Raw genomic sequence first — 13,993 nt, forward strand, 5'->3', positions numbered from 1 at the left:
GCTGAATTAGTTTGTTCACTGTCGGTTTACGTTTGTTATGTTTGTATTTATATTTATAATTTTGCATTTTTGAATTTATTCCATGGCAAACAGTGGAAAACTGCAATGGTGTATGTCCAAAGAATTGTATTAAATCACAATTCTTGATTGCATGAATCTTTTAAAGAGCGTATAAATTTGTAAATGCCGACTTCCCGAGCGTCTGTGAATAGCCGCGCGACGTAAAATCCTGCACATTCTATTCTTAAGTTAAATTGCTTTACAGCCGGCGAGATAAGCTGAGGCGATAACTCATAAAAAGCGTAACTAAAAGTGCAACGCTCAGGAATGGGGCACTCGATGACAAATGTGGGAGGGGGATATTGAACTTCCCACTCCTCGCTCTCGGACAAGCGACAGGGAAACGACGCTTTAAAGCTGCAATTTTTCATTAGGTACGCTGAAAACGACAAAGAGTTTTCTTTTAATTGTGTACGTTATTCAGTTTTATCGATAAAAATAAGTATGAAAAAATTTGTTTTTATCGTTTTAATGGTTTATTGCGGGGTGCCCACACAACTATATACGCATTTTCTCAAAATTTCCTCGCAGTATTCTGCTGTGCGGCTCACATTTACTTTTAGTGGATACCGGCTACTCATGATTTAGTTAGTAGCAAATCGATAGCACACATTCAATAATTAAAAAAAAAATTCAAGCTGTTTCTTGTTTTATTTACAGTCATTTTTAGCACACGGGATATATGTGTATGTACTCTGTGGGACAACTGAAGTTAATGGGCTTAATCTCAGAAACAGAGTATCTGTAAAAGTCACAATACTAAGTTGGAGTTTGAGGTTGCAAAACGCCTGGAGTGTGCAAATAAAATGGTCGTGCGTGTATGACCAGTTGCGTGCCACCAGGCGACATCAACACTTCGCATCGTCTCAATGCGCAGGTTTATCACCCGCACAAGTTACACATTAGTAACATCTCCGAGTGGCGTCTGTTTACGATAAACTCTTCACGCATCTCTGCAAGCATTGTTCTCGCGTCTCTCGTACAAACTGCATTTACTCAGACAGTAAAATGTTTGAAAGGAGTTTCAAAATAAATTTTGTGTGCGCAAATTACGATGGCTACACAATCTTGAAAGCGTTAAGCCCAGTCTACAATAGCAACGTATAAAATTATGTCCAACGGACACCGATCGCTTATTGGTCCATGTGACCATCAGACATCATGGATATGTGGACAGTGGTCCAAATCTCCTTGGTCAGAATACATTAAAAAATAAGCAGAATTTTAATTCTAAGTACTAGTAATGTTACTCAAAAAAATTACGTTTAGAGAAAATTTATTGTGAGCGTGTGAACTAGTTTTACTGTCACTGTCTAATCAACTGAGCTAGTTTGTTTGTTCCCCCCCCCTACCCTCCCTGTTCACGGCTAGTAGCTACATAGCAAGCTCGCCCAACGCAACCGGGGACCAATGGCGGCTTCAGGATGACTTTTCGGGAGGGGCTATCGCACAAAGAAAGGTCATAGTTGCAAAAAATAAAAATTGTGTTCAGATATTGGCCTTGGAATATTATTTACAAATTACAGGTTTCAAATACAGAACCTTAGTAGCTCCATGCAACTTTTGATGAGATAAAAGTTTAACATGCGAAATTAAATATTGAAGTAGACATGAATATACACTAATCAATATAATTGGTCTCGGGAGAGGCCCCCCCTTCTGGAGCCGCGCTTGCCGGGGACTGCAGGGCTGCAGTAGAGCGGTTCTCACCCGACATGCTGGCTGCAGACAGTCGCGGCCCGTGTCTGGCTGTGTGCAGTGGTGTCCTGGCTCGCCGGCCTCTGTCAGAGCTCTGCGCTCTGCGCTCTGCCTCTGACGCCATCAGGGCCGCGGCGCGCCAGGCAGTTAGCCTTCGAGCGCGCACGCTACAGCGCATGCGCAAACACGTCCCCCTCCCCCCCCCCCAGACCTCACTAACCTTGCTACGCACCGCTCCAACTGCGAACAGGCTCGTTTTACTTATTTTTTATAACGTCAAATAATAATAATAATAATAATAATCACAAGCGCGGCTCCAGAAGGGGGGCGGTGGGGGCGATAGCCTCTCCCGAGACCAATTATATTGATTAGTGTATATTCATGTTTACTTCAATATTTAATTTCGCATGTTAAACTTTTATCTCATCAAAAGTTGCATGGAGCTACTAAGGTTCTGTATTTGAAACCTGTAATTTGTAAATAATATTCCAAGGCCGATATCTGACCACTTTCATTTTTTGCAACTACGACCTTTCTTTGTGCGATAGCCCCTCCCGAAAAGTCATCCTGAAGCCGCCATTGAATAATCATAAGCTCGGCTATCGCAGATCACGCTAGTTCGTCACCCGAGATACGGCCTTTTTTTTTTTCTCTCCCCTTTCCTGACATTTGTGTGGAACTGGCCGTTTTCGAAACGCGTATTGTGCGCGAACATGTCGGCGTCGCGGCGCCGGAGATCCGGGGATAAGCGTGCTTGACTCCTGCCCCGCCCGGGGCATGGCTGGTTTTAGCTTGTGCGTCGCTCACTCACATACTGCGCGGAGTAACATATTCTAGAAATAAAACAAACCAACGTGTTAACAAGGAACACGCGCTTTCACGGTCATTGTCTGCTAAAAGTTTATTTTCTTTTTGGGTTCTAGCCGTGTCGGAAGATCGACTCATTCTGCCAATTGATACTCTCGGTTGAGAGGAGAGTGTTTCCTGATTGGCTGCAGCTGTGGGCCAATCGGAGCCTTCCTTTCTACCGGTTTGACAGGTTGGAGAGGTCCCACAGCTGCAGCTGCAGCTCGGGAAACAGTGCGATCACCACTGCTTCGCAGAAACACTGTATACAAAACCGCCGAAACAAAACTTACAGCGACCAAACAGGAGGTTAGGGGTCGCATCGGGCGACCTGGGACTCCTTCACGGGTCTCGGGGTTCGATGCCAAGTCTCGGTACTCGGCCCCCTAGGCCCGCACGGGCGATGACGAGATCCCTGTCAGGCAGTCGTGACGACTGCTTGGGGTTGCTTCGTTAAGCAATTAACTCTGAGCCAGCTCGGGAAACATGCCGCTCTCAGGCGAGAATAATGTCCAAGAACCTGATGATGACGACTGCAAGATCGACCGAAACGTTGGTGAAATATTCGCCTTCTACACTTCACGGCTACAACCCAGACGCCAAGCAAAAAAAAAAAGGTTTTTTTTCCCTCCCTTCGCGAATCCCGACGTTATAGATCATTTCATCCATTGCACTGTATGATCCGACTATTCCCTACCCCCTTGGCTATCGGACCCTTAACCCTCTCACCCTCAACATCACATCACTCTACCATTCTACACAAGTGCAAGTGCAAGTGCAACGAAGTGCGACGTCACTCTACGTCGACAGTGTGAGTGCGTCCCTCTGGGGAACACTATCGTGTGAATTGTCAGTGCGCGGCGTCTAAAGTTCCTGTCACGCGATGTGACATGCCCAGCGGACATACTACATCCACCATCTACTGAGTGAGTGTTGACTTCATAAAATAGGGTTTTTTGTACTATTTTTCCTGGAAAAAATACGCAATACAGCATCCAAACACGGGAAGAGACTAAAATGTCTGGCACGGTTGTCCATGTAACTATTACTCATTGTCAGGGACCGGAAAAATTCGCGGTTTCGACGGCCTTCAGGATAGACTGCACATTCCCCTGTACACTCGGGCAAATAACGCAAGTTCATTGGCTGCTGACTTGTAAGTCGTCTCAGCTGGTTTGTCTGTGATTCGATCCTTCTTTGGCTGGAGGTTTATAATTGGTTGAGATTCGTCCAGATGAACAGTAAGCCAATAGCAAAATCAACTAAAAGGTATATGTATTTGAATTCTAGCCTATCGCCGAATGAATCCGCGAATTTTTCCGGTCTCTACTCATTGTAAGAACAAAGCTGTATGGCTTCATTGAATAAAATAATTTTTAAAACCAAACCAAACCAACTTCAAAACAAAGTTTTTCAAACGTAATCTGAATGTATAACTATCACGACAATGGAAAGAAAATTCCAGAATGCGTTTAGGAATCTCTTTTTATTATGTGTTGTAAACAAAGTTTGTGTGGGGGGGATAGGCGGGTTCCTTCCTTGTTTTTTTATTATATATGATGATGATGATGATGATGATGATCATTTTTGACGTGACAACGTCTAATAAATCGATGAACGCCGGCTGCACGCAGGAAAAGGATGACTCATTGTACCGTTACGCACATTGTCCCGTTATGCAGTGTCCCGTTACGCTCATTGTACGCTTGCGCCGCATCTATCTCTCTTCCATTCGATTGGAACAACCATCGATTTGACTTTTTCGAGGCACATTAAACTTGAAACACTCCCATTCGTTTCCTACTTTTCCTATCATCGTCATATCCTTAACAGAATAACACAGATTGGAAGGAGTTAAATAGCAAACATGTATAAAAGTTATAGTTAAAATAATCTCTTCGTTAAAGTAATAAACATATTTGAATTAATGAGTGCAAATAAGAGTAAATTTATCAATTAAATTGTAGATTTCATTTCACTCCTTCTTTGTATCCATACAAAATAGTGATAACTCAATAAAAATGATTCAATTTTATTCATAAAAGTATGCAATCATTTCATCAATGTTTTGTTATGACGTCACGTTAAACTATCGTCCGTAAACCGACTTTACAGACAACCAATTTTTTTTATATTTATGCTTGATTGCAGTGGGCCCCAGATACCGCCGAGGTGTGGCAGCCACGTCACATCTGCGGCTGTCGCGGTAGGGTAATAATTCTGCAGTGGGTGGGCATTACCTTTCGCGGTGTAGAGGTGATTGGTCAACACACCTCTTTGTCCTGGATCCACGAAGGAAATTTTCCATGAGAAAAATTACCCTACCCATAACAATGTTATAGTAATATTTTATTTTCTAATTTTATATCACCATTTTTTTTTATATCATCCACTCTTGAAAACTTTCTGTGCGCTTGATATACTCGTCATGGACGAACTGGATTTAATTTTTTGTAACAAAGTACGTAGAAAAGTACTCAGTCGTTGTAAGAGGAACATTTTTCATCTGCCTCTCATGTCTTCGGCATTCGATCACACACAAAACATATTTCTGCTGCTCATTCTTGAAATCCTAGTATGATATAGGTTACATAGTTCTTTTTTTCCTTCTGAGTCAGTACTAAACTGTATAAAATTTTTAACAGCTGATTAGAATTTTACTATAACTGCATTTTTATAGCATGCCATAAAAAAAAGTATTGTAATTCATAGCATGTTGTGCCCACAAGGCGAACACACCTCACAGCGGGGGAACAGGTCGAAGCGAACACAGGCTCGAGTGAACAGCCTGCCCACCTCTGGGACCCAGATCACTCCACCCAGAGATCTGGGTTCACTTCCCGGCGCCCGCCGGGGTTCAACCCGCGTTTCTCGCGAGTGAGAAACGTGGCTGACGTTGCGTCAAGCTGATGGGTTTTCGCTGGGTACTTCTGTTTCCCACACCAATGCATTCTCGCATCAATGTCGGCGAGACGTTAAACCCCGATTTATTCACTTCAAACTATTCCCATCAATTATTGTTATGGCACAGTCTGTCGAGGTTTTTTTTTGTCATTTACTATTTATGAATAATTTTTAAGCCTTCCCATGAATTTTTTTACATTGCCGTTTTGATTTCCTCTGCACTGTTTTGCGTGTGACTTGCGAAAGCTAAAATGTCTGCAGTAAATGTTTTAAATCAGCCAAGGCGTTAGAGCACTACACTACTTGTCCTAATATGTTGCCATTTTGGATTGTTGTAAGTGAGATTGTTTTCAAGTTGAATTCCACACATTAATTTACGGGAATGACTGCAAGAAGTAAATTTCAAAATGTTCGTTTTAGCTGGAATGCACTATTTTGATCACGTAGTGAAGTCAGAACCAATTGTGAATTATCTCTGTGCTCGCATAAACACGGGACTCTGGCCATCGCTTCGCACCCTTATCGACACGCGAGTGTATGTTTGGTTTACGTGACTAAAGGCATACAAACCACTGCTGAGTGCTGATGCCAAGTCTCCTCTCTGTCCCTGCAATGGCGGCGCTATTCACGGGTCCCCGAGCTATTTACTTTTGCGAGGGCCTTAATATTTTGGAGAGGGACCTTAACGGGGGGCTTAGAAGATAAGGAATAGCCTTCCCACGGAAAATTTGAAGAACTTACTATTTAAAACAACTTTTGTTAAAGTAAACTCGAACTCAAATTTCGGCGAATGTTTTGCTAATTTTTATTATGAAATTATGATAACCTTCCCCAACATTATACTGGAGTTGGTTTTATGAAAGCTAATGATATAATTACGGTGAACTAATTTTTAAAAGTTTTTACAGAAAGAAATTATGTAAACTCAGCTGTAATCTAAAATATATTGTCCAGCTTTTTAAATTGCATGCCAATAACGATTGAATACCCTCTTTTTTCTCTCCTTCTTCAGTGCCTGCATGTGTCCCTTCTTCAGTGCCTGCATGTGTGCATTTCAGCGGCGCTGAGTCAAGCCGCGACCGGTCTGCCTTGAACCTCATGACTTGGAACGACAATGCCAGCAGCGCCAGCGGTGGGAACGTGTTACGTCAATATTGTTTTCTGCTTGACAGCCAGAGGTGACTCCAAACGCACCAGAATAGGCGGTGGCTTTTGGGAGTCACTCAATAATACAAAATCCCATAAAATACCCTTTCTTACTCGAATACGTGCGCATATAGTGTAATATTAGTGTTCTATTGCATTTAAAAAATTGGTTGTCTGTAAAGTCGGTTTACGGACGATAGTTTAACGTGACAACGTCATAACAAAACATTGATGAAATGATTGCATACGTTTATGAATAAAATTGAATCATTTTTATTTTAATAATAAAAGAATAAATACTTGAAATTATACTAGTAATCAGATTTTTTAAATGCAAGAATAATTAACCTTTACTGCCAAAATTGTTGTTGTAATAAGCAATGAAAACCACATTAACTTTTCACTTCATTTTATAAACAGTCGACGAAACAGTTCACGTGTAATTAATTGTAATTAATTTTAAAAACTGGCGTTTAGCTATAAAGTTTAAATATAATTATGAACAAGTTTTCATATAAATAAATTATAATCAAATATCTTTCATCAATTATATGAATCACCATAATTTTTTAGTCAAATGTAACATAACCTATCATTACTGAACTCGCCAACAGATGCTACTTTTTTTTAATAATAAACGAATAAATACTTAAAATTATACTAGTAATCAGATTTTTAAAATGCAAGAATAATTAACCTTTATTGCCGAAATTGTTGTTGTAATAAGCAATGAAAACCACATTAACTTATCGTTTAAATATAATTATGAACAAGTTTTCATATAAATAAATTATAATCAAATATCTTTCATCAATTATATGAATCACCATAATTTTTTAGTCAAATGTAACATAACCTATTATTACTGAACTCACCGACAGATGCTACTTTTTTTAATAATAAACGAATAAATACTTATTAATGCAAAATGTGACAAAATATAATACTAAAAAAGTATAATATTATAAAATAATTGAGTAAATAATTGAGAAAATGGCATAATAAATTTCGTTGGGGGGGGGGGGGGTGGGCGCATTATTAGGTTGAGGGGGGGGGGGGGCACCTCTGATAATGTGTTACAATATTTTTTAAAACATTGTGCAAAAGATCCTGGGTGTAATTTGAATTATTATGTGTAACTGTAAAACACCATTGTTCGTACAAAAACGTATTTGAAAATTCAACATTACTTTTAAATAACCTACCGATTGTGCTGAAAATCGGTGGACGATCGTTAAATTACATAATATTAATAATTCAAACGACGAAAACATGATTGAAAAGTCAAATCGATGGTTGTTCCAATCGAGTGGAAGAGAGATGCGGTGCAAGCGTACAATGAGCGTAACGGGACACATCGTAGTGGGACAATGCGCGTTACGGGACACTTGTTCGTGCGTGCAGCCGGCGTTCATCGATTTATTAGACGTTGTCACGTCGAAATCTTACGAGTCTATATAAGTATATACGATCGAAGATAAAGGGAATAAAGAAAACAATGTAGCTACAAACGCATCAATTTAAACATATTTCTAAAACCAAATACTGACACGCCATGGAAATAGAAATTATTTCTAATCTGGAAATCTGTCGCGTCCAGAGATTCGCTTCCACCAGTTTGTTCACACTGATGTCATAGATGTGTCATGTGTCGAACTTGGTTGGTTAGAAAGACTATTCCTAACTCTATGGTTAAAAACATTAGCCGCGCCGCCATCGTACTATTGTGATTCCAGCATGCGTGTTTGTAGGGACTGTTCAAATGAGTGTAAGGTTTTGTTTCGGATAGGATAAACTTTATGTTGGCAACCTTGAATGTATACATGAAATCTTTGTAGGGTTCTTTGGGTTTGTCATAGTAAGTTTTTATGTAGTTTGTGTATAGTACATTCGTAGTTGAGTGAACATTGAAAAATCGATTTTAACATTTGCTTGTCGGCAAGTCAAAATACGAAACCGACTTGTCCGTGTACGCAATTGATATGGGGCTTTGTCGGTTTTTGGAGAAAGTTATTTGTTAATTTCAGAGCAATTGGTTATAAGAAGGATACATCTGAAAAAATCAATATAGAAATGTTTTCCTTCCTGCAATTTTTTTAAAATAATTTTGTTAAAGGTCATTGCGTTATTTTAGTTTGTTTACCAGTATTACCCGTCTTAACTGTTTTGAATACTGTAAAATTGTGTGGATAAATTGTGTGTAGCTAATCGACTGTACACTGTTTTACAGTATTTTAAATTTAGCTGATTTAACCTTACCAAATGTTACCATAAATGTACTAGTAAATTGTAAGAGTCGCGGTTTTTCTGTAAATAAATAATTGAATTCCTAAACTGATATTTTTCAACGCTACCAACCTTTCTTTAAGTACCTACCTGGAAAACAGCATTTTAAATTCATAAAGGATTCTTAGAAAGTACCATTTATAGGTTAAATTAGATCCTCTGTGCAATAACATAGTCACCATCATATTTTGCTTTAATAGTGTAGGGAGACTTTTACACAAGATATATCCTTGATTCTAGTGTTGCCACACTACTGTTGTCTTGATACTAGCTGCACGGTAGCCTACAACTCACGTAGTTTCGGTTCCCTACCACGTTCGTGCAACTTGGGATTTCTCTCAAAAAAGGGTTAGGTTAGGTTAGTCACAACATGCTTGAACTTCTGATTTAGCGGCTGAAGTGGCGTTAATACCAAAACGCAAAACTTCAGAAATCTTCGGAAATTCTTTCAGGGAACTGAAACTACGTGAGTTGTAGGCTTCCCACTAGCTGCAACCTGATGTGGTTCTCGAGAGATCCATAGGAATATAGCGTAGCAGTGACTGTTAAAAAAGACGGGGGTTCTTAAAGTAAGTACATTACAGCAGCAGCCATGGCTGTTTTCCACCCTGATTGGTTTTCCATTTCAAGTCAATATTGAAAAATATCCACTTGTAATGGAAAACCAACTAGGGTAGAAAAAATCTCTGTTGCCGTAACATATTGACATTAAAATCCCTGTCTTGTTGAGAACAGTCGTTGGCTACACTATACTCTTAAGAATCTCTGGAGAATCACAGGAACATGTTGCAGCTAGTATCAATTAAACATTTGGTTGGGGACAATAATCGGGACTCTCTCTTGTTTAAAAAAAATTCTTGGCTATGCTTTTAAAGCACAACATGGCAACATGTTCTGTCACTGCACAGCTACCTAAATGAACCTATAAAAGGTAGTTTCTCATAAACCAGTAGGTTTTTCAAACACTGTTTTTATGGTCAATAGAGGAACATCTTTAGTTTTCAATAACAATTTTTTTTTTTATGAAAAAGCAGTAACTCTTTCAATTCACCAAAGTACTTGACATATTGCAATGCCCTTTTACATTATCATTAGAAAAAAATATCAGGAGCTGAAGTCCACTTTCACATTTTTTCCCCCTCTATTTTTACAGATGCACCCCTCTCGTAAACATTTACTGAAAATAATGTTTCTTAATGTTTTATGAATGTTGAATGTTTATCCCTCTAAAGAGCATTTTTATTTTCTTTTACATGGTTTAAGAGCATGAGCTAAGATTTTTAGAAATATTTTGTGTTTCAAGGAAATGACAAGGGTATCATTAAATTTCTTAAAGAGTTGTAAACCAAATTTTTGTATACCTTCTTGTAAACAAATCAAAGTAATGCCATATGTTCTGTTCGTTCAGTCTGTTCAACGTGATCAGAGTTGTATGCCTAAATGAATACATGGTACAAATAAATGGTGGTTGATTAATTATTAGAGTTTAATTATCCACCATCAAAAAGTTTTAGGCATGAACGTCAAAAGATATCTTGGATGAGATTCCGCTGTAGCAATTATTTGTGAAATTTTATGTGTGTTTGAATTTTTTATGTGAAGACTGCTGCAATTGCACACAAGCCAGTAGGCAAGCATTCAGCCTGCTTTCCTCTCTCTCTCTTCTGAATAGAGCCACACTCCTTGCCATCACACACTCCTCACCCAAGACATTCCATTCCTGTATCATTCTCACTACCTTCAATTTTTCCCCCTTTCTGTTCTTCTCCCCGTAAAAACTTTCCTAGAGTTCTCCCTCCTACTTCTAGGCTTCCTCTTCCTTCGCAACTTGTTGCTCCCAGCTCTCCCCTCCCCCCACCGCACAATACGTGATACATCTGCCTTCTGTCTTTCAGGCTCTCCCACACCATTTCCTTCATCAGCTCTGTCTCCCTGTTCATCGCTATCAATTCTCCACGTTTCCTTCACCCACCTAGCTACTTTCCTCCAGTTCCCTCTCATACACTGCTCTGTATGGATCACATATTGCTGCAGCATACTCCAGCATGGGACGTACCATGGTGCTGTAATCCTTTTCTCCATAAAGCTGTTTCCCGCTCTAAGCTCACATCCCAGCGTGCCCAGGGTCTATCTGCTTTTCTTAACTACGTACCTTCTCCACCTGCTCCCCCCACCCCTGTTCCCTTACATTCGCCTTTTCCACATTTTGATTAGTCCGCGAGCATGAAGTGTGGTTGTTATGTTCGGGACCCTTGTATGTTCCAATGGCTGACAATGAAATGAATTGAAATGAAAATAAGGCATGTGTAAATATTTTTATAATGAGTTGCATATCAACCTTGTTATAGCCTTAAAAAGTAGTCAGTATTTATAAACCTAAAGATAATGTGTTTAGCCAATTACTTAAATTTTAAAATATTTCCAGGGGAAGGGGAAAGCCAGCCTCTAGATGGTTTCCCATTGTAGATCTGCCATCAGGCATCTCTATTTATAAATACCTTCCCATGCCACTGACTCAAAAGGCCAAGTGTCTTCAGTTGGTATCAATAGCCTTGCAATAAACTTCTGCAGAAGATGGTTGTTCAAAGTTTTACATAGGGTTGAAGGTCATAGTGGGTTGATTGCGAAACGTACCATACATCCGCTTTGGCTGGATGGAGCCAAGCACAAAAGGTTTATTTATGGGTTGATTATTCCATCATGTATCGGCTTAAGGCATGTTTAGATACCTAGTTATCACCATCGAACCCAGGTCCTTTGGTTCACAAGCAGAAACTCTGACCACTGAGCCAACAGAATTTCTAACGCATTAAGGCTCAGTCTGAAACACCATGCTGATATTTTTTGTTGTTTTTTTGTCATTAACTTTTTAAGGGCTTTTGCTAACATTTTAACTGTATACATTTGCTGGTTTGCCACAAATATTTTAACAGATACTTCTTGTTGCAAGTCATTGTAATTATCACCTCTTGCTTGCCTTTCTATACCCGTGATATTACACTGAGTGAATAGCTGTTGAAAATATTTGGGGCAGAACAACAAATGCAAATGCAAGGGAGGGAGTTAAAATTTAAAAAAATAGCCCTCAAATAAAAGTAATGAAAAAAAAACATCAACATGGTGTGTTTGAGACAACAAAATATTGCTCTACACATTTGTTTAACTTTCCAAATTAATGCACTCCATAAGTATAGCAACCAGCAGGGGGCTCAGCAACCCAAAAATGTCTGATGTTGACTTTGACTTTGCATTGAAATGTGTTATTTTCGTAAATTTTTTTCATTGTGTTCGTATTAATTTCTAGCTTCTTTTTTTTTTCCATGTTTGATTTGCATATGTATGTTGCAGTGTTCAGTTGGTGATAAACTTCCTTCTCAGATACATCTCTATTTATTATTTGACTGTCTAAATAAAAAATGACTTCTTCTTTGGAAGAAGATGTCCTTTTGAATTCAACGTGGAAAAGATACATGAAATTAAACAAAACTGAGGAGCAATTGGATAAGAAAATATCACAAATGAAGAAAGAGTTAGGACTGGCTTCAAAGACATATGTTGCAGAGTTGAACATTTACAATGAAACAAAAGATGCTGCTCAGACTATTCTGGGGGCATTGGCGACTGTAAAAAATATGAGTGTTGAAGAATTGCATCGTGATTATGATTTACCAGTTACTGATAAAAAAGATTAGCATGGGCTAGATATTTTCGAGTGATGTAAGTAAACTTAATTATTTGGTTGAAGTTTGTATTGTGTTTTCATATGGAATAGTTACCTATTCAAAACTTTTAATTTGCATGATAAACATTTGTGCTGTAAAGTTGTTTCTGGAATTTCTGCTGTTTTAAATATTTTTAAAAATGGAATTATGGTCCCCGTACACTAGTGCAGTACGTTGAAATAGTAGGGGTAGCAGTGCTAACATGGACACCCCAAGGGGCAGACACTGAAACGTGAAATATGGTGGCTTCTACAGAGCGCCTGGTCAAAGTCAGAAATGGTTAATGAGAGGCTTGTTGAACTGAGCAAACAGCATTCCAATACTGCGGCAAATTGTATCACAGCAATACTGCAAAAAAAAAGTTGCAATACCACTATAGTATGTGCACCTTTATATATTGCTGTACCTTAACTGTGTGTGGGGACCTTGATTAAACTACAGTAGCAGTGACAAAATGCAAGACCAAGTACCTAGATAGCATGGGAGTAATAAAGTAAGACAGCTGGGAAGACTACACTAGACGTCACAGTACTTTGAGGCCTGAATTTTTTTTTTTTCTGCAGGCAAGAAGACACTGACTGCAACAAATTTCAAATTGCAGCAGACTTAAGATAACAAGATTTTTTTTCTCCATAGTCATTTCAATAAATTATATCAGTTTGTGCTTCCTGTGAATGTACTTAGTCCTTGCATTTTTGTGTGTGTATTGTATCAATGTTTTTCTTTAAAAACATTTATTTGAATTTGTTGAAAACTAGTATAGTGTTTTTCAGTTTCAGCATAGTATTATGATAAAAAATACAGCTTTAAAATCCACAAATCGTTTACATCTGTATTTTAGTGATCATGTACTAGCAGACGGTGAAAAATAAAGGTGTTTTAAACAGTAAATGAATGAGCTTTATATAGAGTCTATGTTAGTTTGAAATAATGGACCATTAACTAGCAGATTTTACTGTATCAAACATTTTAGTTTTGTTTGTGCAGGTGGTTGAGTTTTTTATACAGTAAAACCATAGGTACCGGCTTATTGCCTTTCTCCCTCGCCCTCCTTGCCACTCTTGTAGGACATGCATTTCCTCCAGCATTGTCCACATCCCAGTGGTTGAGAACCTTCAGTACTCTCAGCCACGCAGTCTGTGGGTTCAAGTTGTCTCCTTGTCTTGTAGTGTTGCATGGTTCCACATGATATAACTTCTGTTACATCCATGGGTATAAACATGTGCATTAAAGTTTGAATAGCAGAAGAGAAGAAAGATTTCTTAACTCCATACACACGATACCTAGAATGTTGACACAAAACCAGCCAACGCAGTGGCTAAGCAAGCATA

The 13,993-nt window shown here is 38.9% G+C and overlaps 1 protein-coding gene and 2 long non-coding RNA genes across 6 annotated transcripts in view; 2 read left to right on the forward strand and 1 right to left on the reverse strand.

The window, feature by feature from the left end:
* LOC134542173 (aldehyde dehydrogenase, dimeric NADP-preferring) overlaps nt 1–2,334 on the reverse strand; it is a 39,394-nt gene extending 37,060 nt beyond the window's left edge. For all 4 annotated transcript variants that reach the window (XM_063386199.1, XM_063386198.1, XM_063386197.1 and 1 more), the window contains exon 1: nt 1,771–2,334. In XM_063386199.1, coding sequence (XP_063242269.1) covers nt 1,771–1,936 — 166 coding nt within the window. In that variant the 5' untranslated portion in view covers nt 1,937–2,334. The remainder of the gene's footprint in view (nt 1–1,770) is intronic.
* A 5,996-nt stretch (nt 2,335–8,330) lies between these two features.
* On the forward strand, nt 8,331–13,553 carry LOC134542180 (uncharacterized). The gene is made up of 2 exons (XR_010076751.1): nt 8,331–8,512; nt 12,289–13,553. It is a non-coding gene; the product is annotated as an uncharacterized LOC134542180 (long non-coding RNA).
* On the forward strand, nt 8,633–10,416 carry LOC134542181 (uncharacterized). The gene is made up of 2 exons (XR_010076752.1): nt 8,633–8,770; nt 10,349–10,416. It is a non-coding gene; the product is annotated as an uncharacterized LOC134542181 (long non-coding RNA).
* Nucleotides 13,554–13,993: the final 440 nt, after the last annotated feature.

This window comes from Bacillus rossius (genome assembly GCF_032445375.1).
Source record: "Bacillus rossius redtenbacheri isolate Brsri chromosome 4 unlocalized genomic scaffold, Brsri_v3 Brsri_v3_scf4_2, whole genome shotgun sequence".
In the NCBI taxonomy this organism is placed as follows: domain Eukaryota; kingdom Metazoa; phylum Arthropoda; class Insecta; order Phasmatodea; family Bacillidae; genus Bacillus; species Bacillus rossius.